This window comes from Notolabrus celidotus, chromosome 12, assembly GCF_009762535.1.
Source record: "Notolabrus celidotus isolate fNotCel1 chromosome 12, fNotCel1.pri, whole genome shotgun sequence".
Classification (NCBI taxonomy): Eukaryota; Metazoa; Chordata; class Actinopteri; order Labriformes; family Labridae; genus Notolabrus; species Notolabrus celidotus.
Window position 1 is genome coordinate 22,702,479 of NC_048283.1, and position 26,284 is coordinate 22,728,762.

Sequence of the window (26,284 nt, forward strand, 5' to 3'; positions counted from 1 at the left end):
GTTGTCTTTGTGGACTCATAATGAGAAAACTGTAATGAGACCCTCTCTGCTGCAGCTCGGTCCAGGTGAGGGTCAGGAGGAGAGTCCAACTCCGAGCAGAGGGCAGAAAAACAGCTTCAGAGGAAGAGTGAGGAAGAAGAGCGTCTACTGAGCTGGATTGAATCACTGCAGGGTTTTATGGAACAACATGAGAGCTAAAACCTCCAGAACAGGAGGAAGGATGTGTTAGGTTCTGGACCAGAGCAGACAATAGAATGATACACAGAGAGCATGATCGCTTTTTAACCCACAATATTTAGGATTACAAACGTAGAACAATACACATGAAAACGTACATAAATTAAGATGTGCAGGTACTTTTTAATGTCAAAGCCTGATCTCTCATCATGAATCACTCATGTAGGAAGTATGTATTATTATATTCATGCAAGTAAACAAGATGCTTATTGAAGCCTAAACCTCTGAAAGCAGCCCTGTGTGTGTTCAGCAAACAGCATGTTATGTGATCAGAGTGTTAATTGGTTAATTGGTTGGCGGCATCATACTTCGTTTCAGCTGTGAGCGCTTCAGGATGCTGAGCAACGATAGCATTTTTCTACATGCTCTTCTTTCGTTAGCTACTCATTGTTCATTTTGCAAATCTTACTCACGTAGGCAACACACACACATACAAGCTCCCCTTCCCTCAACCTCTACAGCATCAAAGAGGACATCATACAGCGAGTATCCTGCAGAATGAACTGGTAACAACAGAAGAAGACCTTGTTGTGCATGATGCTTCCTGAAAGAAATATATTGCAAATATTATTAATATTATTTTTTCTTCCTGCTAACACAAGTCAAAGTAATCTGCTCTTTGTGTCAAACTGAGTTTAAATATCATGAGAACTTTGAGTTTGAGCTAACAGTTACAAGTTAAGCTACAGGTGCAGCTGATCGGACTGATGTCAGTGACCACATCACTAAGCCCGACTTTATTCTTAAAGACATCAACCGTGTTTGAAATCTAAAACCATAAATGAGTATTTCATAAAACTGTGAGAGTTATATCTTTATATGAAGCATGCAACTGGAGATGGAAATCAGTAAGGTAGCATGTTTTAATATCAATGAATGTGCAGAGCAACACAACTGCACAGACAGTTTCAGTCCACAAAAAAAGGCAGGAAAAACAAGAAAAGAGACAAACACAATCAATCACTGAGATCTCATCAAAGTTAATTTCTGTTCTTTATTATTTATATCTTGGAGACGTAGCTGTTTCCTCCACTACAACAAACCGCTCCCTAAACATAATCCCTTATTTTGGATCCTGATGTCCCCAAAGACTTTTTAAAAATCATCCTGAAGAGTCACAGAAATTAAGAACACCACAGAGATCTTTGAGGCATGTCTCATCTGTAAAAATATTGGCAGGTGTTCAGGTGTTCACCAATTACTCTAACCTCATCTCTTTGTCCTCCTCCCCCTCCTCCTCCTCCTCTTCATCCTCACACTCAGACATGGCCCACAGAACGGAGGGAAATTGGTCCCTTGGAGGCAGCGTGTCCTCGTTACTGAAGAAAAGTCTCACAAACACTTGCTCCATCACGGCCCTGAACTAACCACCACATTTATTCTGCTCTCCCAGAGCTGCTGCCAGATCCGTCTCAGGTCTGTTCCCATTACTGGACACCTAATATCTTCCTCTGTTGTTGAGTCTGTAAGCCTGATGTCCCCTCCAGATGCCGAGTGTGACGATGAAGGCTCAATATCAGCCAAGTCACGGGGCCATAGATCTGACAGAGCGGCCTGGGAGCAGGAGATACCAGAACTCTCCGACACTGACACAAACTTTATTCTCTTTCTTCTCTGCTCTCTGAAGCGGTTATCTCAGGTGTGTTTCTGGACCTCACTCGACCTCTCTTCTTTACAGATCCCAGTGTGTGAGCCTTCAGTCAGCAAACTTCATCCGTGTGCCGGTGCTTTTTGGGCACAGGGGATAAAGTTACGGTCAAACTCCAGTGATTAGCACTACTAATGTCCTCTTTCCCCCTTTCCTGAATCTGCAATCAACCCACCTGCCTCCCATTAAGCAACCACCTCCTCCCTACAAGATCCTAGACCTGCAGTCGGTCCTTCGTTGTGCCGTACACTGTTCCTCTACACTCAAAATAATAAAACATTGGATGAACTTAATTGCATTATGCCACTAAAATTCCATCTAAACAAATAAAGTTAAATCAGACTATCTTGATTGTGTTATTTGAACACTGTGTAGATTAGTGTGTGAAACGTCATGTGAATATCTCAATTCAATTTACTTCCCTTTCACTGAATTAAAATGTTTGTCCTTAGTTAGTCTAGTCAAATTCAATTAAGTTAAGTGAACATGTGCCAGACAGTTTAGTGCAACAACATTCAGCCTTGTTGGATGAACTAGTACCAGTTTTGTCTGTTTTATTAATGTCAGTGTTGTTGAATTAACTAATATGTTTTTTAATAGTTTTACTAATATCAATCTTACTGTTCCAATTAGAGTTGTTTCATTGATAGTACTAGTTAGCATTCATTTAAATCAAATTACCAAAGTTCCACAGACCTACATAATAAATGACAACACAAAAACAATTTTAACATTTTATTCTAAGTCCAATGAAACAGACTTTGGAACAACAATATGTTACATTAAAAACACATTTTCAGCTGCTTTCACATGATCACCACTGAGCGCTGCGCTCAAAGTTCAAATTATTTCAGCTTTGACCCCGTTTCCGCTGACCTTTTGAAGCGCAACCAATGAGATGAAAGCTGTAGATGACGTAGCAACAAGCAGCAGTGATTAAAGTAAAACTCAACATACGTCACAATTGTGCCCGGAAACATAATGCGTTGAGCAAAGAGCAAAATGCTTGTCAGCAGCCTTACAAAAGAAGGTGCCTGACTATAACTAGCATGAGTGCAACAACTGAGTTGTATGTATTCAAATTTCTCTACAAAAATGAATAAAAGATTACATTTTAACACATCTTGATGTTATCATTTACCTTCGCCCAATACTCATTTTTACTACTTGAACGCATAATAATGTAACTCAATGCAACCTCTGTTAATGTTAGCAGTTAGCTCCATTTTAAAGCCAAGCAGGACTGCTAAAAAACTGCTGTTTTTTCAACACTTTTAAACAGTGAATTATTAGAGTTAAAACCAAAGAAAATCTGCTTGTGCATTGCAGCAAAATAAATCAGAAGTAGTGAAAGATTACTGTAATATTTCTCACAATCTTTTCACTATGTTTTGATAAAAATAAAAAATATTTGTAAATAAAATTGTCCCGGTGCACATTCAAAATGTTTTAACAAAGAAGCATGTAGAATGAACTTGCAACTAAAATAATCTGCATTAAATCAAGATATGTGCATTCCTTCTGTCTTTTTACGACTTTCTCAGCCTTGAATCACTCCAGAAGCTTGTTTTTCAGAAATTGTGCCTTTGAGGACAACCTCTGGCCATCTAGCTTCAGCAGAATCTTCTGCAGGACCTCAAACGTGCACTTGAGCTCTGGTGGGTAGCTCAGGTTCAAACAGTATATGAGTCCAAATAAGAGTGCACAAGCCATTGCAATGCTCCCCAAGCCATGGAGGACCTCCACACCTTCAACCAGTACACCAACATCCTCTGGGTCATCTCCAGGTTCAGCACCCTCCTTCTCAATGACGTAGACTCCCATCACTGTTTGCTCCATGGTAGTTTTGGCCTCGTTGTCTGTGGCCTATGAAGTAAAATATAACAATAGTTTACAATTGACAGTATAATATGAAGAAATAAAGTGTCTCTCTCTCTCTCTGAAAATATTCCAATATCAAACTGCACAGCTCCCACACAAATGATTTGTGTATTTGATTTTTTTTTTTTATCTGGTATAAATGTGTCAATATTAAAATAAAATAACCACAGATTCTCTGTTGCTTACAGTTTTAAAGGTTCATTCCGCCCAAATACTATTTTCCGTCTAATGATTCATAGTTTTAAAAGGTTCATTCCGCCCAAACACTACTTTCTGTCTAATGATTTATAGTTTTAAAGGTTCATTCCACCCAAGTACTATTTTCCCTTTAAGCAAATAAATATGTTTGTGACTGTATTTCAAAAGTAACTCACCAAGTACTCCTTCACAAGTTTCTCGTGGTCTTCGTTCAAGTAGATGCACAAGGACTTGAGGATGCATGCTCGTCTTGTATGTATCGTGTCATCCTGAAACAAACGACAACAAAAAAACATTCTGACTATTCCGTTTGACAAAAGATAGTCTTGAATGCAAGTTTGATTAATCCTAAGTGTTGAGTATAGTTATTGTGTGGCAGACAATACTTTAGTCTCAGGAACCCAAAATGCAAGTACTCAACATCTGTTCGAAATCTCAACAAAATCTGACACAATATGACACACAAACATTTTAATACCAACCTTTGAGATGGCCACCATGATCTGTCTTATTTTTCTTCCAGCCACCCCACCTTTTTTTTGAAAGATCGCCATCAAGCGTGGCGAGTACTGGTCCAGCTCAGCAAAGAATGTAGATATTAGAGGTACAGTTGAGATGCGCAGGAACTCCTTATCAATCTGGAAAAATGTAACAATGCACTTGTTACTCAGCTTATTAGAACATCACAACAATATACACAGGTAGGACAAAAATTAATTACTAGCCGTTTGATCACTGCATTAGCAATAACAGTGTGGAGAAAAGTTCTACTAAATATCACCATAACCATATCTTTGTATTGAGTCAACACTTCTATATTTGATTTGTCGTTATCTTCCTGTTCTTGTATGTGTGCACACTCTAGGGGCATACAAAAAACGTCAGCACATATGGGACACGCACCTCTTTCCCACTGAACAGAGCTGGCCATCTGCTTTTGAAGTCTGCAACCAAGGGCTGTCCTTGAAGAACCTCTTGCCTTCGGTATGAGAAAGTCGTGTCCATTTTCTCAGTCACTATATGGTCATTGTTTCTCTTTGTAATCTCTGAAAGCAGGGAAATTCTCTCCTTTTCCAGACTCTCATCAGTTTCTCCTTTTGGATGCGGTGGACAATAATTGACTTCTGCCCTTCTGGGCTTTTTCACATTCATTGCTGGAACACATCTGTCTTTGGGCTTGTTCTTCAGAGAATTTATTGTCACCTCAGCACATCCGAGGCCTCTTAGAGTTGTCCGGAAGTTGGCCATTTTATACTTAAGGCTAATCTTCCACCCATAACAGCCATTAAAGGATCCCTGCTCCCACAGGCAAGGATGCTTTTTCACAAGGGCTTCTGCAACATCATTTAGATCAAGGTCAGTTGGGTAGGCTTTGAATTTAATAATTTCTTCTGACAGTCTTTGCAAAATGGCAGACTTCAGTTTTGGTGAGGGGCTCAAGCGGATTCCACTGGCATTGTACTCAGCATTGGCCTTTTCAAGTTGCAGTTCAGCATCATAGCTGAAAGAAGGGACTGGGAAAACACTTGGCCAAACCCACTGCCTTGAAGATGAGGACGAATCTGAAGAAACAGGCTCTGTCTCATCTGTGTCAACCGAGGAGACTGATGAGGAATATGTTAGGCCCTGGGCTGCTTGACCTATCACTGCATCATCTTCAGTAAAACTTTGCAAAAGGATCACCTTAATGGTTGCTTTGTCAACTACTTCGGAGATCACGGAAAGGTTGATGAACTCATTTCCAAAATCAGCATCCTGATACTGAAGCCGAAAATCTTGTTGCAATCCAAAACTCGTCTTTATTGTCTGGCACAATTCCTCTATGGAGTCTGGTATCCCTGCTGGCAGAATAAGCTTCCTCGCATCATTTTCACCAAGGATGATTCTCAGTCTTATGGGCTGCGTCATTGTCCAGACCTTAATAAAAGAAAAAGAACACTAGTTGAATATTTCACAACAAAAAAAACTCAGGAGCACTTAAGAAGCACATACTAATTTATAATTAGACAAGTATATATCAGGGATGTCACAAAATTTAGTAGTTGATACCAATATCAGTGAAATTCAACAATACTTGATACCCAATTCAATACCTCGGTAAACATCAAAACAATAAACACTTTGGATACTTTGTTAATGTAACTTAACATGAATTGAAAATCTAACAGCCACTTTATATTACTTTGAAAACATCTCCTTCAAATAACTGTATTTATTCAAATTTATCTCCGAAAAAGAACAAAAGATTACATTTTAACACATCATGATGTTATCATTTACCTTCGCCCAATACTAATTTTTACTGCTTGAACTCATAATAATGTAACTCAATGCAACCTCTGTTAATCTTAGCTGTAAGCTCCATTTTAAAGCCAAGCAGGACTGCTACCACTGGCTGCTAACAGCTAATGGCATCAACTTGGTACCGAAGTATCGGTTCTCGTGACATCCCCGTGTGTGTGTGTGTGTGCGTACTTTGTTTTTAAGAATATCAGCACTAAAGAGAATCTAGTGTAATTTCTAGTATATAATAAACTAGAAATTACAGTAGATTCTATTTAGTGCTGGGATTTATGAATTTTAATCAAACGTAAAATAAATATTTTAAATGTTTTAAATCATTCAATTAAATTATCAAGCAAAATTTTGAACATTCTCTGGTCCTAGCTTCTCAAATTGTATGATCTCCTGTCTTTTAATTATTGTCTTGCATTTTGTAATTTCATGAATTAAAAAATAATGAATACATTTACAAAAAATGATCATAAATTGCAGCCCTGCTACGAAGCATAATTTTACGACTTATTGTGCCATATGATGTGAGGGGGACATACTTACAAACATTACTCTCATTTTTCCTGTAAGTTAATGTGTCTCTTCAGAGTAACCAGACGCAGGCCTCCCAGTGAATAGGAAGCTAACGGGTAGTCATCAAGTAAGTCCCCATGCTCAATCAGAGCCACCTCTCTCACATGTGACATGTCAAGTTCAAAAGCTCTAAAGTGTTCTCTATACCAAGCAGAGAGCTTCTTCACAATAAAATGTATCTTGCTTTGTAAAATACAGATCTGCAGAATTTCAGCAAACTGTGGCAGACCAAATAATTGTCCATGGACAACAATCATTCCTTTGCTGTAGTTCATACCATTGTATGACACACTTTTTGTAATATGGACATCAGTCTCATCTGGTAATCTTTGCTTAATAGAAATTGCAATGTCACTTTGCAAAACGTCAACTGGTACTGATGAGACACTAGTTACCACCAAAGATGTCCTATGGTCAGAAGAGTGCAGGTCAGAAGCAATCATGAGCTGATGCTTTCTTGCAAGTGTGAGAGGAATGTTTTTAAAACAGTTGGTATGGCGAACAATCTGTTTAAAGAAACTATGTTTCGCTTCAAATCTTATTGTCCATTTATGGACAAGAGGCCCAAAGAGGCGAATCAGTGCAGGGTAATGCTCTAAATAATGATGTTTAGGGAGAACACGGTTGTTTGGGAAAAGCTCTTGGTATCTCTGGCGATGTTCACTGATTTTGCATTCAAGATATGCAATTGACTCATCAGAATGGACAGGGGCTACAACAAGATCCACTATGTCCTTGAGATCCAAAATAACATGCCAAGTAGGTTCATCCTCTGGAACAAGTGGACCAATAATCAGAGGCAACAATCGGAGCAGACACCAATTTTCATGTGCATTTCCCCCAATATTTTTTTTTTATTGAGAATGTTTTTGGTATTGTGTGAGGCTGATTGGTTTTATCTCCCCATTTGTACTCAAAATTTTGGATCAAGTTGTTAAGTTTTTCTAAGGTGAAATACTTTTTAGAGATCAAAAGACAAAAACAATGAGCAAGCTCAACAGGTATTATGCCCTCAAACAGATCATGTGCTACATCTGGAGGGTAGCCTGCAGTGACATGAAAATGGGTGAGATTCTTACTCAAAGCACAACCCCTTTTAACTCCACAGCACACACTTGCTGTTTCCAGAGCACACTTCAAATGGCCTTCATGGAGTGCCCGCGTTCTACACTCAAAAACACCAGCAGTCAGTGACTGAATTTCCGCTTTCTTAGCTATGCAGAATCTACAGATGTATTCGGCAGAAAAACTTTCTATGAAACCTGCCAGCCCATGGGCTCCTAGGTTGTCAGCTATCACAGAATTCACAGTGCCTTTGATACACTCATTCAACTGACTAATGAACACACCACGTTGCTCTAAGATTACCAGATCTTTCAAAAGTGGATCCAACACTTTTTCAAACCCAAATGTCCTCAAATCTTCACTTTTACAAAGAACAGCCAAATAAATGGATGACAGAGCAGAATGGGAGCCAGGAGGTAAATTGTCCAAGACCCAATATACACCACAAAGCTTATGCTTTTTGCGTGAGGTCCCAAGAGGATTGCAAACTTCGAAATCATCAATATATAGTTTTCACTAGCAAGGACCACGCCACACAAGGATATAAGTTGAACATTTAATGAATTAGTTGTGCGTGGTGTGCCCAGCAGAAGGAGACTCAGGATGGGGGTTCCGTCTCAGCGTTATCCTGCCGGAGCTGATCTTGACCCAGGTTGTACCTGGAAGTAGACAGGGCATAGAAGGAGCGAGCACGAGTTGAGTAGGAGAGGACAAGGAAATAGGTTAAGTGCAGTAGAGTAAGGTGAGGGAGGGTGGGTTGAAGAATCACGGACAAGCAGTTGGAGTAGGCTGGCTACGTTTAAGAAGGCTTGTCAGGTGATTGAGGGTGTGGTTTAGGCGTGGTCCTGCTCCCGAACCTAAGTTAACACCTTAACTTCATTTCACTAGCAAGGACCACGCCACACAAGGATATAAGTTGAACATTTAATGAATTAGTTGTGCGTGGTGTGCCCAGCAGAAGGAGACTCAGGATGGGGGTTCCGTCTCAGCGTTATCCTGCCGGAGCTGATCTTGACCCCCAAAAGAGTTGAATTAGATGGAGCTCAGTTGAGCGTGAGCTTGACACGATCGTTGAGACTGTTGCGGATGTATGAGTGATATGTTTGAGATGACCAAAGCCCTAGGATCTGTATGGCTATGTCTGAGTTGCCTGACCTAGCTGCTGTGGACACTGCAGCAATGCGGAATGAAAGGGCAGGACAGTGCTTGGAGGTTATGCCATTTTTGTTCAGGTTTCAGTGATGAAGAGTGGGTCGTGAGGAGATGCAATAGCGGCATACCGAGAGCTGATGTATTTAGTAAGTGGTTCGTACGGGCTAAGATTAGAGTTGAAACTAGGGATGTACATTTTAAGTATTTTCCGTGATCGATTTTTGGAAATGTTAACGATCAATTATCGATGAATTGATAAAACATTATTATTCTTACGTCAAAAACAATGCCAAATAGGTTGTTTTCCCCTAAATTGTATTTTCTACGGCAACAAAATGCATATCACTGACGGAATTGAATACTGGCACATGTTTGACACGCAGAATATCAACGATCAGGCTCATAAAAATATTCTCCGCGGACATAGTCTTATAAAGTGAAGGTTCATAATACTAACAGAAAAGTACTTCAGACTCAGTGTCCAGTTTTCTGTCTACTCGTTCTTATTGAGAAAAAGATACATGTGTATTCGATCAGGTGTCAGCCAGGAGCCTAACCGGGTCATAATCAGTCCCGCTGGAGAAAAAACCCAGACGGCTCTGATGTTGCTGGTCTGTAAACATAGCGTACCTGAATTTCCCACCTGTCTGTTGCCTTTGTATCCAAAGGTTAAATTATCCTGTTTAAAGCTGCCAACCTTTGTGTCCGTGTCGTTGTTGGCAGCAGTTTTGTATTGATCCTCTTTTAAAGAGCGCACGTGGAGACCTGACGCACAGCCGCAGCCGCCAGCTGAACGTCTCCGCTGTGCGCAACACCTTTAACAGCTGAATCACATCGAAACATGCTTTAAACTTAAAACACCTCCCTGATAGATGAGCGTAATATGAGACCACATGATGTTTGTTCCACGTAACGGAAAATTGATAACAAAATTTGTGTTTCGAGTAATTTCTTAACAATCAATTAATCGAGTATCGATTAATTGTGGTCATCTCTAGTTGAAACGAAAGATGTTCGGTAGATGGGAAAGGAGATCCCGAGTTGATCAGTGTTACTGCGTCTGAGTGTGAATATTAGAGAATCTGGAGGTGTGTACGGTGATGTCAGATAACCTGGGATGATGGTAATGATTAAGGACAGACGAGGTAGGGGCAAATCCTGAGCATTGGAGGAGACCAAAATATGCCAGTGAAAACATGGAATCTGGGGTAGAGTCGAGTATAGAGTTTAGGTAGCCGGAACGGAGAGTCTGAATGCAGAGACTAAGGAGGTCAGAGGTGAGTGGAAGGTGCTTCAAAGTGACTGCAGGGTCCTGTTTTCTTAACCTTTAATCAACATCATTACGTGAGAATGGGAGATGGAAGTGCAGTGAAGGTTGGTGACTAGTTTAATGAAGAAGTTGATGCCAGCGAGGTAGGTTTGGATGGTCGTTGACCGGATTATCTGAATGGAGTGAGCATGAGATATGAAGTTGCAGGTGGACCCAATGTGCTCGGAGCGAGGCTGTTGAGGAAGCTTCATGTGAGATGAGAGAGGTTCACTAGCTGTGGAGATAGCTGAATATTGTTGCTGAAAACAATGGGACTGGTATGGGATGCGGATCGGATTCTGGGGCCAAAGTCTGAATTTCTGAAAAGAGAACGGGAGTGCATAAGCGATGGTGTTGAGATAACCAGGATTCTGATCTGCTCTGAGAATGAACTGATGGTGGGCTGAGATTAATGCGTTTCTGCGCAGAAACGGCATAATGACTGGGGAGTGTGACGGCCCTGGCTGATGATTTCGACGACTGCCGTGTTATCAGAGTGTATGAGTATTGACTTTCTTAACCATTCGGGACCCCAAAATATGGACGCAATGGTGATGAGAAACAGGTCATTAAAGCGGATGAAGGAGACTGGGATGCGGAATCGGAGGACGTGAGCCCTGGAGGCCAGGTGGCAGCGAACCAACGTCCCCTGAAACAACCGCCGAAGCTAAGTTTGCGTGATATGGGAACGGCCCCAGATTGCGTGAGGGGGTTGGAGAGGAAGATTGAGCCCCAGGAACGATGCAGATTGCGTAGTGGAGGGGAAACGGAAGCCGTATCGCCATGAGCGGCGGAAAGAGGGGAAGAGGACGGGATGAAGGGATGAGGGGATGAAGGGATGAGGGGATGAGGGGATGAAGGGGTGAGGGGATGAAGGGATGAGGGGGTGAGGGGATGAAGGGATGAGGGGATGAGGGGATGAAGGGGTGAGGGGATGAGGGGATGAAGGGATGAGGGGATGACGGGATGAGGGGATGAGGGGACGTATGCACAAGGAGATTGTGTGCAGCCTGCGGACACAGGAATGTAGAGAAACGGTGATAGTCCAAGAAAAGTCGGACACAGAGGGAGCAGGCACAGGAGCGACACAACCCGATCTCACTCCAGATGGCGTAATGTAGGTGAGACAGGTGAGATGCAGTCAACAGCAGAAGCTGGCCGGATGGGTAGTGCCGCCGTGGCGAGAGCGAAGGCGTCGACAGAGTGCAAGAAAACATTTGGGTATTGGGGAAGGGAGGGGGTGGGGATGGGGAGGGAGGGGTGAAAGGAGAGGTCAGTAGGAAAAGAGGGGGTCGAGGATAGCCAGTTCCATTTAACTGTGAAGGGGCTCCTGATGGAGCTGAGGAGCTGGCTATGGTGGGAAGAGGGGGAACAGAAGCCGTATTGCTGTGGGTGGCTGAAGGAAGGGTAGAGGAAGGGATGATGGGATGAAAGGATGCATGTGCAAGGGGAGTTTGTGAAGCCTGCGGACACGGGATGTAAAGAAGGCTGTGATAGCCTGAGAGAAGTCAGACACAGAGGGAGCAGGCACAGGGGGAGATACAACCTGATCCCCACCAGGGGGAGCCGATGATGCCGGTAGAGGCTGTGGGAGCGGCTGAGGCCTGACGTCACGCCTGACGTCACGCCTGACGTCGCTGGCGGTAGTAGGCCCAGGTGAGGAAGCAGGAAGCGCGGGAAGTTCGGTTTTTGACGCTGTGGCGTCAATGAATGAAGAGTACGAATGGAACGATCCGACCATGTTGTCATTGCCGTGGAGGAGAACGCCTTTCGAGGTTGCGGAAGCGTCGCAAGCAAGCGACGGTCCAGTTCCAGCGGTCGGACTCCTGTGGAGAACGTGGAGCCGGTCGCGAGGAAGGGGGCGCATCGCCCCGTGATGGATTACCGGTGACGGAGCAGTGGGAAGGACGTGGAGAGGACAGGTACGGACTGCTTCGGCGGAGCCTGGGGCGCCTCCGGTCCGCGGCTCTCCCTGGCGATGAGGACGAAGCCTGTGCACCTCTTGGAGAAGGCGACACCTTGTTCGGGAAGCATGAATGGGTACGACGTGGCCGCGGCATGCTGAACCGGAGCGCAGGCGGCTCCGCTGCGACTACCGGCTGTGGTGTGACTGCCCGTCTCCGAGAGAGGGATACTCTGCATGGAAGGTTAACCGTAAAGATCAACGCCGGAGCCGTACAGAGGAAGCTCCATGGTGAGTTTGTAGCTTTTTCCTTTGCCCCGAAATCTGAGCGGTGATGCCTGAAGCACGGTCCGTCCGTCTTTGAAGAATCACGGACAAGCAGTTGGAGTAGGCTGGCTACGTTTAAGAAGGCTTGTCAGGTGATTGAGGGTGTGGTTTAGGCGTGGTCCTGCTCCCGAACCTAAGTTAACACCTTAACTTCATTTATGGAAATTCTCAACTCCTCAACAGCTAGAAAGCCATTTGTTTTATAATGCTCACCATCTCGAAAAGACCTGTAAACCCTCTGGCCACCATACAAAACCTCTCTTTTTCTTTGAGCTATTTGTTCTTCAACCACTTTATCCAGTAATTTATTGTGACTCAGTATTTCCTGCAATAACTGTAATAAAGGGATGTACTGAAATGACCTTCTTTGTTCTTTAGATAAAATATACTCAACAGGCTCTACAACCCTAAAATGTAGCTTGTAGTATTTTTTCCTTTTAAAAGAAGTGGCAAGAGGCCCACACTTTCTCAAAATGTTAGCCACAGGGTTAGAGACACACACGGAATTGGAGAGCTCTTCAATAATAGCCTGACCAATATGTAGGTTATGGCTTTTGAAAATTTCGGTAACTATACACTTTGTGACTGGCTCACAAGCTGAACTTACCAAAAAATGCAACTCTTCTAATAACTCATCTACTGCTGTTGCTGGAATATGAAATATATGTTCCAATTTCAACAATATTACAGCTATTTTCCGCTCAATTAATTCTGGTAGATTTACAACAGCTCTGTCATCACTTTCTGTCACTGACTCTGTTTCAACGTCAACATATGATACATCAGAAGAACAGCTAGCTGTCACATTATCAGAGGTATCTGACACATGCAGTGGTTTCACATATGCAACTAGACCAGCTTTAAAATCTTTCAGTGTGTGTGGATGATGCTTCCTCTTTTTATGTGTATAAAATGTATTTTTAATATTTGTTTTGAAAGGGCAACCAAGAAATACACAACTAACAGTCTCGTTACTTCGCAGATGTGTTCCAATATGAACAAAAAAATCTTTCTCTGTGGAGAGGTCACTGCATTCACATAACTCACATCTAAAAGTTACTGAACTGGTAGCTGTCTGTGTAAACTGAGATGAATGACCTTTATGGACATGGGAGTAGAGTCCACCCCATGTCTTGAATGTGCATGGACAATTTACATATATGCACGAATAATGTTGGCCTCTTCCATAATGATGATGTAGTTTATAATGTTTAAGTAACTTGTACCTACTGCTCTCTCTAGCGACACATTGACTGCACTGCCACATACACGTCACTGAAAAAAAAGAAGAATAAATGCATTAGCCAACGATAAAAGCCATTAGCCATGTATAGTAAAAACACACCGCATTTGAGCAAAACCATTAAACCTCAGCTGTGTAATTAGGTCTATATATGGTAACAGATAAACAATATAACAAAAAATATAAACTCACCATAAATTGTCTAGGGCCACACACAAATATGAGAGCATGGGGACACTGCTTCTTCAGATGTATTTCTGGTAAAGAGAAAAAAAAGGAAAAAAGTTACAATGGATGTCATATTTCTATTGTTAATAAAAAAACATCCCCCAGGTTTAGTAACAGCTGCCAAAGTATATTTTGCCACCCATTTTTTTATTTTATCCGTTTGAAAGAATGACGCCATCCGTAATAGATTAACTACCATACAGGGCTGTTTGCAGCGCACTGATACTCTCTCTCTTTTTTCCCTCTCTCACAAACACACAGCGACGTGTCTGTGTAAAGACCCTTATTTCTGTGCACTGTCTGAAGTTAAAGTTAACACCGCTCACTTTACGTTTTTAATTTAAATGTAGAGTCTGTCGTCTTGTCGCTTGGTGTTTGTAAACACACAGCATTCAATGTCGGACCCTCCTCTCCGGTTTCACTGAGGGAGAGAGACATGGTCGAGCGAGGTAACGTTACAGAGTGACTGGAGGGTTAGTCGCGCTAGACAGGACAAATTAAACTGAGGAATAAAACTTTCTTTTCTGATTGTTTTACGTTACTTACTTTGTTAAGCACAAATAAAAACACACACACACACACACACACACACACACACACACACACACACACACACACATACATCTCCACGCAGCCCTGCGGAAGGTGCCGTTTAGCGGGTTTTGTGTTGCATCATCCTGGCTGCAGGTGCGCGAGTGCTTCAGGTGTGCTGACAGGCTGGAGAGAGGGTTGCACACCCTGCATGCTGTTATATAAATACAAAAATAAACCCTCACAGCTGTTATCAACAGGACGACGGGCGCTTTTTAAACATAAGTGTCGGCCCCATACAGCAGAGTAAAATCACGGAGGTCTGCCGGAATTTCCCTCACTCACCGTGTCTCTCTCTCATTGCAGAGACGTTTTTTTTTCCGCACAGCGGCTCAGTGACTGAAGTTTTTACGTGCACAAAAAAGCTTTTTTGAGAGATATTAATGATAGTAACGTTAACCGGGATGTAAATGAAGAAAACCTAGCTAACTTTCTCCTGAAGTTGACCAAGCGTTAGCTAACTGCGAGAAACATGAGTGACAAAACATAACGGAGAAATCTCTCATAAATATCTAATAACTACAGTATTATTTATCACTGATACCATATCACTAAATACATTAATGTAGATATATTTGAATTACTTACCCTTATTAGCGAGGATGACCAACGATTCGGTGGGAGGATGTAAAATGTCGGCTTCTAATTGCGCGCAATTCAAACTGTTTCCGCATCAGGTGGGCGTGGAGCATGCGCAGTAGTTAACCGTATCAGAGTGTTGTTTGGAAGTACCTCATTCTCATTGGATTGACATTAATGACATGAATTAAACCGAATTTCCTTTGAGTCACGTCCAACAAACACGAACGAATTATTTAATGAACACAAACACAACATATTCATTTAATACTAACACATGTCTAGTTTGCTAATCAAACACATGCCCTAGTTGAGTTTTTTGAGTGTACGAGCATCACATCCAGCTCCAGTTTAAGGCCGGAGATACTCTTGCTTTAAACTACGTATTTGCATGTGCACGAAAAATCAACACAACATGGACTCAAGCTGAAGTATGCACATGGCCAGCAGGGGCAGTGTTGAGGCAGAGGGATGTTACAGTCAATGCAGCATGTGATGTGTCTCTGCAGCTGCACAGTGAAAACATGCCTGTTGCTGCAGAGCATGGAGGAACATGTTAGAGAAACTGAGCGAGCATGGTGCTGACGGTGTGATCCCTTCATCAGCTGTCTCAGTTCGTCACTCACCTGAACTAGAACCCAGAATTAACTTAACAGTAACCTCTGCCATGCTGCCGAGGGGACCAATCACAGGGCTTGCGGTCCACGTCGATTCTACGGGTAGTTACATTTTGGAGGGGGTGCACGTCAGCTACGTGCGTAGGCCTCTGCGTAGGCACGGGAGCTACGCGGACCTCAGGATTAGGCTATGCCGTCGATTTGACGCAGAAGTATAAATCAGCCTTAACTCGTCTCCACCTCTCCAGGATCATCAGTCGCCAGCCTCGCCACTTCACCAATCCCACCTGCCTCAGTTCCCCAGCCCAGATGCTGCTCTTTATTCACTCACCTCCCTGCTTTTCCTCACAAAGCTCAGTTTTTCCAGCTTACCTGTTGCATGTCTGCATCAGGGTTCAGGTTAAAGTCAAGACAACAAGAATTACCGTCTTGTAGTGTTTATAAAAAAATTCTATAGATGAATAATCTTTAGGAGAGAGTTTCTCTAAATTCCTCGTACCTTCTCAATTTGTGAAAATACTCCTTTAAACTCCCTCTGTGTTTAAAAGAGACCCTGATCTCTCTCTGACCCCAGCAGAGTCCAGTGAGGACTCCAACACAACGTTAAACACAGTGATCATGAGGAGAGGATGTTGTATTAAATTTCCCTTCAAACTAATGTAAACCCTGTAAGAAGATACTTCACTGATGCATTCTGCATCCACGATATGTTAACAGCATTTCAACAAATCTACTGACATAAAGCGTCCTCTAACACACTTTATGTTACAGCCACAGTGAAACATAACAGCTCCACTCGGCTGCTTTTATAGCCACATGAGAATGATTATTCATTTCAGAGCAGGAGTTAGTAACGTGTGTGTGTGCACGCTGTCGTAGAAGAACCATAACGCTTTCCCTGTAGACTCCATAAAACACACACAGGAGTAGCAGGAGAGCGTTTTTACAGCAAGCAGCTCCGATTGAAGCTCGTAACAGCGTTGGTTTCTTCAACAGGTCCTCTGCCTCGGCCTCGGCCTCGCTCGATAAAAACATGATGAGGACATTTCAGGTGCCAACATTTCCTGCACACACACCCCATCACCTCTACCTCCTCCCGACCTCTCTGCAGAGCCCCCCTCCCCTCCTTCCTCCGGCTGCTCCATCCCTGACCCCTCTCTGCCCTCCCCTCCCACCTCATCCTCTGTCTTACCTCCTGGGAAGGTGCCCACACATCAAAACGTCCCGCCTCGGTCCATTTCAGGACAATCAGCAAACACGGGATAATTGGGTGGTGGTACAGGCTCCCCTCCAGCCCGCGCTGCCCCTCTGACAGGAAGAGAGCATCAATAAAAGAAGAGATGAGTGACAGACGGGTAGCCTGCAGCAGAGGAAGGGCAATGAGAGGCAGGAGTAGAGAGCGATGACATGCATATCAATGCTGCCCCTGCAAGGTAAACAATGACTCTTAATTAGCAGGCCAACTTTTAATTAAGATGACGGCAGAGTAATTATTGCCCCTGACAGGGATGATTGAGCCGGGGAGTCCATGTTCTGATTAGGCCGCTCGTCTGGATGCTCCCCGTCCTACAGGGAGGCAGTAATGACACGACCTCGTGTTGTCAGAGGATGGCTGGGTGTCTCCGGGAGGGAGCCTTCAGAAGCTTTCAGGTCTTCTTTTTCCTCACACGGCTGAGTGCACTCCAGAATAAAACCTTCACACAGATACCAGCAGAACAGAGCGGGTCAGAGGGTCAAAAAGATAAACTCTGCAAACTCCTCGGGTGGCCTTTCTTCTCTCTGTGTTGTGTTTAAAGAAGCTGCAGATACTTTATCTCTCTGCAAACACCACGCACAGACCAAGACTCACAAAAATCAGCTGTTAGATTTATTAATAGAAACGGTGACTAAAAATATTACACTGCAAAAAACTTTAAGCTTGGAAAGTGCATTTATCTAATTTCTAGTCAAAGTAACACTTAATTTATCTGACCAGCCCATACATCTGTTTTCTAACGTGCTGCACTGTCAGCCGTGTTGACTCATTAAGAGTATTTCAGGCCTTATTTTTCGGATCTTTCTTTTTTTTAGATTCTTTTACATATAACAACATACATAAAAGACATACACGCACACAAAAAACAGACAAAAAACTGCCAGAAAAAGAGATAAGATGTGCAACCGTGTCAGTCCATTCATTGATATATTGTCAAGGTCCATGTATATCAACAATATCATTTCGGGTGCAACCAAATTGCAATGCTGTGCACATAAAGTATCCTGTCATAGTTAGATCCCAGACTGATCTTTCTCCTTCTTGATAAACTCCACAAAAGGTCCCCAAACCTTGAGATACTTAGAATGGGTGTTTGACATTGTGTATTGGATTTCTTCAAGATACACAGGAAATCATATCATTAAGCCACTTTTTAAAGCAGGGAGGAGAGGCTGATTTCCATGCTACAACCAAACTAAACCGCAGGGCTTGCTGTGTTGCAAAGGGGAGAGTCAAGACATAGCTAGAGCAACCCAATATTACAGAGAGGCTGTCAGGGGACAAATGATTGTTATGTTGCTATACAACTGGAAAACATTAACCCAAAAGGCTTTAATTTTAGAGCATGACCAAAAAAGATGACCCAGGGTCCCATACACAGATTTACACCTGTCACATGTGGCAGAGATGGAGGGAAAAATGAATTCTGTTTGACTTAGTTTTGGAGTAGTCCAATCAATGAATGACCTTGAACTGAATTAGTTGGAGCCTAGCATTGATGGAGCTTGATCTAATCCCAGCCAGTCCTCTCTCCCACAACCCCTCAGAGATCTCAAAACCCATGTCCTAAACCCAAGCCTCCCTGATATGGAAGGATGTGGCTGCCACAGCAAAAAGATTGACAAACTGTGAGATTAAAAGTTTTGATGTGGGAGATTTTGTCATTATGTCATTTTTAGGATATTTCTGAGTTGTGTTTAAACATGAAACACTATATTTCATAGCTTTTGAGTTTCCTCCTCACAAAGATGGTTTGTGCTGAAGCTGATGGAGAGAAAGTCTGCAGGTATAGAAAGAGACAGTTTGAGTCTTTAATGAGATTTGTTGACAGTAATAAAAGTCTGGGCTAATACCAGCCTATAATCTCTCAGAGAGGTAACAGACTCTCCCCTTTAGCACTGAACTCCACATACTTTTATTGCTTTATGTTAATTTCCTGTTCCTGAGGAATATTGGGGATGAGACGGAGGGGTGGAGTCAGATTAATAAAAGTGCAAATACCTGCAACAAAACAAAAGCATATCAGGACTTTCATCAAACTGGAGATAAATCTTCAGCGTGTTTTATTCAGAGTTGACTTTTAGTTCCTGTTGACAGCCGGCAGACAGCGGCTTCAGAGCGTCGGGCCTCTGCTGCTGATTTCACCTCTTCATCGTATCGATCAGCTTTAATTGAAGTCAGAGGCTGCTTTCTGCTGCTGGAGTCTGACGGGACTGCTGATGCTGCCCTTTTTCAAAGTTGGGCGCTCGGCACAGGTGGATGAATTATTCACGGCTGTTGACGGCACCAGTCCGCTGCTCTTTACTAATGAATGACTGCGATGTGGCACGAAACCCCGGCCTCCACTTCCAGCACACCTCACATTAACTCACTCTGCTCCACATTAACAGAGGTGAGGAGAAGTTTCTGCTTTCTTTATCCTCCGTTCAGTCGTTTGCTACTCTAAGCCCTCCTAAATGTACACACTACGTTATTTATGCAGAGTTTAAGAGACACGCTGACAGCTGTAACATCTGCAGAACTGAGCACCATTGATCACCCTCACAGCTGTCACAGCGGCAGTCATTACGCTGTTTGACAGGCAGACGTCTTCGATTTAACGTCCTCAGTCTGATTAATACAGTCTAAAAACATTTCTGATCAACAAACTGACCTTTCAACAAGTCCGCCTCCTTAAAGAAACCTCCTTCAGATCATTCCTGAGTCCTTACGGGTAAAAAAGAGATCGAATGTAATCATTAATTTAAACTTCAGAAACCATTATATGATCATGTCAAGCATCAGGGTTACTGTTTTTTTTTTTTCCATCCTGTGAAAGTAACGAGAGGCAGAGTGATACTGCAGGTGTGTTAAGTCTACCTGAGGCCCAACACAGTCCTGACCTGCAAAGACCTGGACCCCTCCAGACCTCTGAAGGTGTGCTGTGGTATCTAACGGCCAAATTCCACTAGATCCGTGTTCAGTCAGTCTCCGATCCGTCACAGCACCGGATCTGATAGGTTTCTATTCTAGTCAATGTGTTGACTTCCACTGGATCCGCTGCGTTGCGTTCCGGCTGCATCTCTGATCCGGCAGGTCGGAGTCCTCCGGATCAGATACACAAGACTTCTGTTTTCTGCCGGATGCTGGAGCACGACGCATCAATCTCAACAGAGCAGATGGAGCGGGACACGAAGTCAGGCATCAAAACAAAATGAAAACATCCGGTTAATTTTCAGAATAAAACTCTCTGTGTTATCACCAGATCGTATTTCACTTAACAACAACAACAAACCGTCATGATGAGCGGAGCCAGACCTGGAGACAACAGGTAAGAGGTTTTGGGGGACCAGAAAGACAACATGGATGAGGAGAGGAGGAGGAGAATCCTTGATTCAGTAATTACCGCAGGAAAACCTTGATCACAGGACTCCAGCTGTCCGGAGGTCCTGCTCCGTGAAGCGTTATGAAAACACAGCCGCTTGGTGTTGAAGAATGAGAGAGCATGGAGCCGGACTGCAGCGGATCAGAGACGGACCGGACACCAATCTGGTGGAAGTCCTGTGTAAGACTTCAGCAGCAGATCTTGAGGTCCTGAATTTGGAAGGTGGTGCCTCCATGGATCAGACTCAGTGGACTGAGATCTTTTTGAGATCCTTTCTATCAGAACCAGCATTCAGTGTTTCAGCAATCTGAGCTCCAGTGGCTCTTCTGGTGGGTCAGACCTCACGAGCCAGCCTTCAGTGAGTCTTTGCTGTTCATGAACTTGATGCTGACTCCCTGGTGTTCCTTTCATGAACCACTTCAAGGAGAAACCGAACCCTGACAAGGATCAAATTATGATGGCTCAATGACTCGGCACGAACATCTCCAAAACTAAACTTTCTGGGTGTTCCTGGTCTGCAGAGTCGCTCACATCCTCACTCCCACATGTTTCCTGCTTCAGATAACAACCTGAGGTCTTGAGGTCTCAAACATGAGGATTCTTAAAGCCTCTTTCTCTGCTGCAGGCTGAAGAAGACACCTGAAAACCTTTTGTACCTTAAATATCTAAAAATTTGTCCCAAGAGTGTAAAATTAAAGAAACTATTTATATAAGGACACATTGAAGATGACAGCTGATAGGTGGGAATAAACAGATTCTAACGGTTCATGTTGAAGCTTCGTATGTCTGCTGTTGTGTCTGCATGCAGTCTGTCTCCATCTGTCCGACTTCCTGCAGATTCTCTTCATCCTGTCCTCCCTGAGTCTCCTCAGTCCTCCCTCAGTCTCTTCAGTCCTCCTTCAGTCCTCTCTCAGTCCTCCAGGGGCGGATCCAGATTAATTTAAGGTGGGGGGCACAGGGGGGTACAACAGTTAAATCAGGGGGCCATCTAAAAACAACAAAAATGAAGGCAGCGCCGACTTCAACATTTTCGACCATTAAGTACTTACACTCAGTTGTCAAAGATAGTACAGAAGACAGTGTTTTGATGTCTTCATCTTTCTTTAATTACACAAATGAATGAAGGCTAGACTTTTTCTCTGCTTCATGCACACTGGAAGTAAATCCAGTTTTGCCAGACAGCCATACCACAAGCTTCTATACCAAACATTAGGTCACAAAATAATCAGAACAAATTACATTCTCACAGAGAGAGCAATAATATTTATTATGACTGCTTGGTAAAAAGTAATGATAAACAACTTACAGCTGTAGTTCCACAACTGGACTGGACTGTTGCTAAGCAACCAAAACATTCTTCTGAACTCTGTTACTCAGAGTAGATATTCTGTGGTGCACAATAGACTCTATCTTATAAATTCATTGCATGTTTTACTTTTTGCAACCAGTTAAGTAAGATTCTGCTGTATGATCACCTGTTTGACATCTTGTGAAGCAGATTTTAAAAGTATTGGTTTGTTCATGCTCTTGTATTTTTGTGATGAAGAGGAAATGAGTGTAATTATAAGGACTTTTTAAAAATAAGATATCATATCAGACAGAGTTATTTAGTATCTTATGTAGATACTAATGCTTATTACAAAGCATTTCTTGAACAGATCTCTAAGAAATGCAAATGATGTAGGCTAATAACATCCTGAGGTGGCCAAGTCTGATCCTTTATCACAAAAACTGAACTAATATAAAACTACATTCTATCATGTGAGAAATACAAAAGAGCAAATAACATATTACTACATGGTGGGTTAATAATCAATAGTCTGCATTTGGGACCTTTAGGTGCAGCAAATGGCTGACTGGGTACAGGTGTTTCTACTGATGCTGTCATCTGAAGAGTCAGTGGTCTCTTTCCTGGGTGCATCTTTGACACAAAATTAAATTGCATCATCAAAACTTTAACTGTATTTCTAAATTAAACTTCTATCATACTTTTTACAGCAAAGCATAACAAGCAGATGTATAACATTTTCTCCACATCACCTGGAGGTCTGTCTGCTGCTCTGCATGAAAAAAAAAAACCAGTAGCTCACTGTTTCTAATGCAAACTTACAGATATCAACAATAAAAGTAGTAAGCTAAACGTTGTAGTGAGAGAAACATGCAATAGTTCTCATACACCTAGGGAATAAAGGTTTATGGATCTAGTGATCTCACCTGGAACGGACTGAACCCCGCGACGGAAGTCCGCGACTGTGCAGGTGTTCTAAAGTTAGTGTTGGTCTGCTGCTGCTATTTCCTGTTTGAATTTCAAATTAAGGGCCCCTTAATGGAACGAACATGGTACAATCAGATATAGGGTTTTGTTTTTGTTTTTCTGCTTGATCACAGATCACAGTAGCGACATTGATTGACAGAATGAAGATCCGATGAAATTTGGGGGGGCACATGGGGGGGCCAATGAGATCGCAGGGGGGGCGGGTACCCCCCCGTGCCCCCACGGCAGATCCGCCACTGCAGTCCTCCCTCAGTCTCCTCAGTCCTCCCTCAGTCCTCCCTCCGTACTCCCTCAGTCCTCCCTCCGTACTCCCTCAGTCCTCCCTACGTACCCCCTCAGACCTCCCTCCCTCCTCCCTCAGTCTCCTCAGTCCTCCCTCAGTCCTCCCTCCGTACTCCCTCAGTCCTCCCTACGTACCCCCTCAGACCTCCCTCCCTCAGTCTCCTCAGTCCTCCCTCCATCCTCCATCCTCCCTTAGTCCTCCCCCCATCCTCTCTTAGTCCTCCCTCCATTCCCTTGGACGTGGCTGACCTCGGAGCTGAACCTGAGTCCGCTCTGCAAACACAAAGCGAACACAGATCCTTTATTGTAATGTGGTCCTGCTGCTCCTGTGCCCTGGGTGTGGGGCCAAAATTACAGCCATTACCTCCATCACTGTTTCGCCTTGAAGGCCTCGGCTATTTCACCCTCCTTCTCCTCTTTTCTCTCTGTTATTCCCCCCGCCTCACCTCGCCGCCGCTGCTGCTGTAATATGAAACTGTAACTGAATCCTAAATGAGCTGTAAGCCGCGGTGGGATGAAATTGATGTGTTGAATGCTAAGCTCGGCATTAAAGCATGACGATAATGGCCCGGTGTTTTATGAGTCGTCTCAGTGGTCCCACTACCTCCGTGACCCCCCCTCAGCCGCCTTCACATTACTTTCATCTTACCTCGGCCCGGAGCTAACATCCTCCCTGTAAACTCCACGGAAACATAACTGATTTTCTGAGTATTGATCATTTTCCAAATGTCATCCTGCGAGCTGCCTCTTGAATTTTACTGACTTCATCGCTGAGGAAACAGCCGCCATGAGAGCTACTGACTCTGACCGGTGTTTCGAGGACTCTCTGGGTGTTGAGACTTAAAATTGAGCTCTGTGAAGACGCACGAGTTGAGTCAGTGTGTGCATGCTGCTGCAGGCAGATGGATGCAGACTGCCTGTTTGGGTTTTATATATTTAGTTATTTGTGTTTCCTGTTTAGCGGCCTGAGAGGAGGGTAGTTTTTTCACAGGATCTCAATCAGTTCTGAGAGTCCTGCAACGGGGATGCCGTCAAACGGTTTGATGTCTGCGGCTTTTGCATTTAACAAAACATCTAACAGCAAGTACTGCATGCTCAACGCCTGCCCATATTTGGATGTAGTGATGCAGAGGTTCAGATTTGACCTGTTCTCAGCAAGTTCAAACTCTCCCGTTTTCCTGGAGCACTCACCTCCTCTTTAAATGAAGGTGAGAAAGATGCCTGTCTGTGTCAGCCCCGCCCTCCATGTGTGAGTGTGTGAGAGTGTGAGTGTCTGAGTGAGGGGACGTTGGTGTTAGATGGATGTTCAGAAAATAATGAAGGTCAAGAAGAAGAGTTTTACTTTACTTCATTACTGTGGGGCCCTGTTTGTAAAGTTGTGCACACTGAAAATCTCTGAGTGTTGTGTATTCTCTTTGTGGCCTCAAAAACTGCCTCTAAAACCTTTATGGCGGGGGTCCGGTTAGTAACCCGTATGATTCAGTCCTGACTGGCTACGGTTAGGATATCTGTATCGCTTTTAGATTTATATTTATATTCAACATTTAACATTTATATGTAGCAATTGGATTTAACAGGGATTTTAACTTAACATATCTGTCACAACAAAATTAAATGTGAAGAAGATCACAAATATTCCTCTAAATGTGATAAAAAAATGACTTTTAAAAATATACTCTACGTTTTCATGACGTTTTGCAGCTTAATGTGGAGAATTACAGCTGCTATTTTAACTTTACAAACGGCGCCCCATACATTACAGGCTCCTTCAAGAAACAGAAACACAGGTGACAGTAACCTGACACCTGCACAGTTAGCATTAAAAAGTTTCCCTATTACACCATGCAGACGCTCACAGACGAAGGGATGGAGTAATAAAACAGCTTCACTTTATGACGTGTTGGTCCTCTTCTCCTCTAAGCAGAGAGACAAAGCATCACTATAGTCTCACAAACACTGCTGTGACAGAGCAGGAACAATAAGGGCCCGATCTACTAAAGGTTTGCATGTATAAAAACACGTGCAAACTTTATAGCGCGCGAAAAGCTGACGTACTAACCGGGAGCACCGAGGATTGCGTCTTTCAAATGAGCAAAATAGCACTTGCAAATCATTTAGCGTGTTTGCCTTCATGAATATGCAGAACACATGTAGACCATCAGAACGCGCAAAATACTGGGAGGAGGAGATGCACATGTAATCATTTAGCACACGCAATGTGATTCATCAAACCTGAAGCAGATAGCGAGCGCTGTTTTTGCGTCTGTATTTAGCACGTTTGAAAGGCAGGTGCAAACTGGCACAGCGTTACGCACACATGGCTGCGGTCACTGCAAAGCTCATCATAACTTTACAACATGCCCACAACAGCGGAGCTTACAAGCATTACTACAGTTTTTAGTCAATCAAACCAAGAGAACAAAATAATAATAATAAAACAACACAAATTCAAAGCAGTTCAGCACCACGGATAGCGACGGCATCATTCTGACACCCACTTTCACTTTTTCAACTAATGAGAGCACAGGAGGTCACTGTATCAACAGCTATAAAAAGTTTAGTAAAATTGGCACAGCGGCCCACATCTTCACATACAAACAAAAAATCAATATGAAGTACTCGGCCTACTCACCACTGTTTGAAGGGGCCTTAAGCTCCGCGGACTTGTCCACGATGTGCTGTATGTACATTTTCTTTGCTCTGTCATTCTCATTAGATAACATGACATGTCCACTCAGTCTATTCTGTCCCATCGTGCTCATCAAGGGGTTTTTAGTTAGTTTTAACTTGGAGAATGATTGCTCACTGAGCTGCGCCAGGCAGCTCTGCGTAACTCCTCATCTCGTGCTTGCAGCAATGTGTTGGGGTGAATTGACTCAAACATGTTCCCAGTTCCATTTAAGCTGGTGAATCTTTGGGCCAGTTACTGGATGATGATATCAGGCATGAAAAACATTCACCCCAAAGTTGCTCCCTGGGACAGTGAGGCGACTGTCTTCATCCAAGTGACGCCTAACTTTTCTAGAGCAAGAGTGGCAGACTAAGCCTCATCAAATCGCTCTCTAAACTCCATCAAAACACTGATTGCGTTTTGGAGAAGAGTAGATGCATTTATTTCATTGGCAGATCTTCTGTTTTTTCTCACAGCATTCACCTTTTCACAGATGGCCTCCCAAATCGCGTTTCTAACACTGAGATGTCTCTGCTGGAGTTCACCGATGTGTTCATTTCCCTCTTCCACAAAGATCTCCAACTCCATGGC

At 43.2% G+C, this 26,284-nt stretch overlaps 1 protein-coding gene across 1 annotated transcript; it reads right to left on the reverse strand.

The window, feature by feature from the left end:
• Positions 1-2,846: 2,846 nt before the first annotated feature.
• On the reverse strand, positions 2,847-15,307 carry LOC117823484. The gene is made up of 6 exons (XM_034698692.1): positions 15,239-15,307; positions 14,024-14,088; positions 4,868-5,881; positions 4,447-4,602; positions 4,141-4,233; positions 2,847-3,751 (listed from the first exon to the last, which is right to left on the reverse strand). The coding sequence occupies exons 2-6, from the start codon at positions 14,024-14,026 to the stop codon at positions 3,437-3,439; spliced, it is 1,581 nt and encodes a 526-aa protein (XP_034554583.1). The 5' UTR covers positions 14,027-14,088; positions 15,239-15,307; the 3' UTR covers positions 2,847-3,436.
• Positions 15,308-26,284: the final 10,977 nt, after the last annotated feature.

Excerpts from the sequence above, each read along its gene's own strand:
- LOC117823484 (XM_034698692.1), bottom strand. Across the intron at positions 4,603-4,867 it reads CTCTGTTCAGTGGGAAAGAG|ATTGATAAGGAGTTCCTGCG; the intron begins GTGCGTGTCCCA and ends ACATTTTTCCAG. Across the intron at positions 4,234-4,446 it reads TCATGGTGGCCATCTCAAAG|GATGACACGATACATACAAG; the intron begins GTTGGTATTAAA and ends CGTTTGTTTCAG.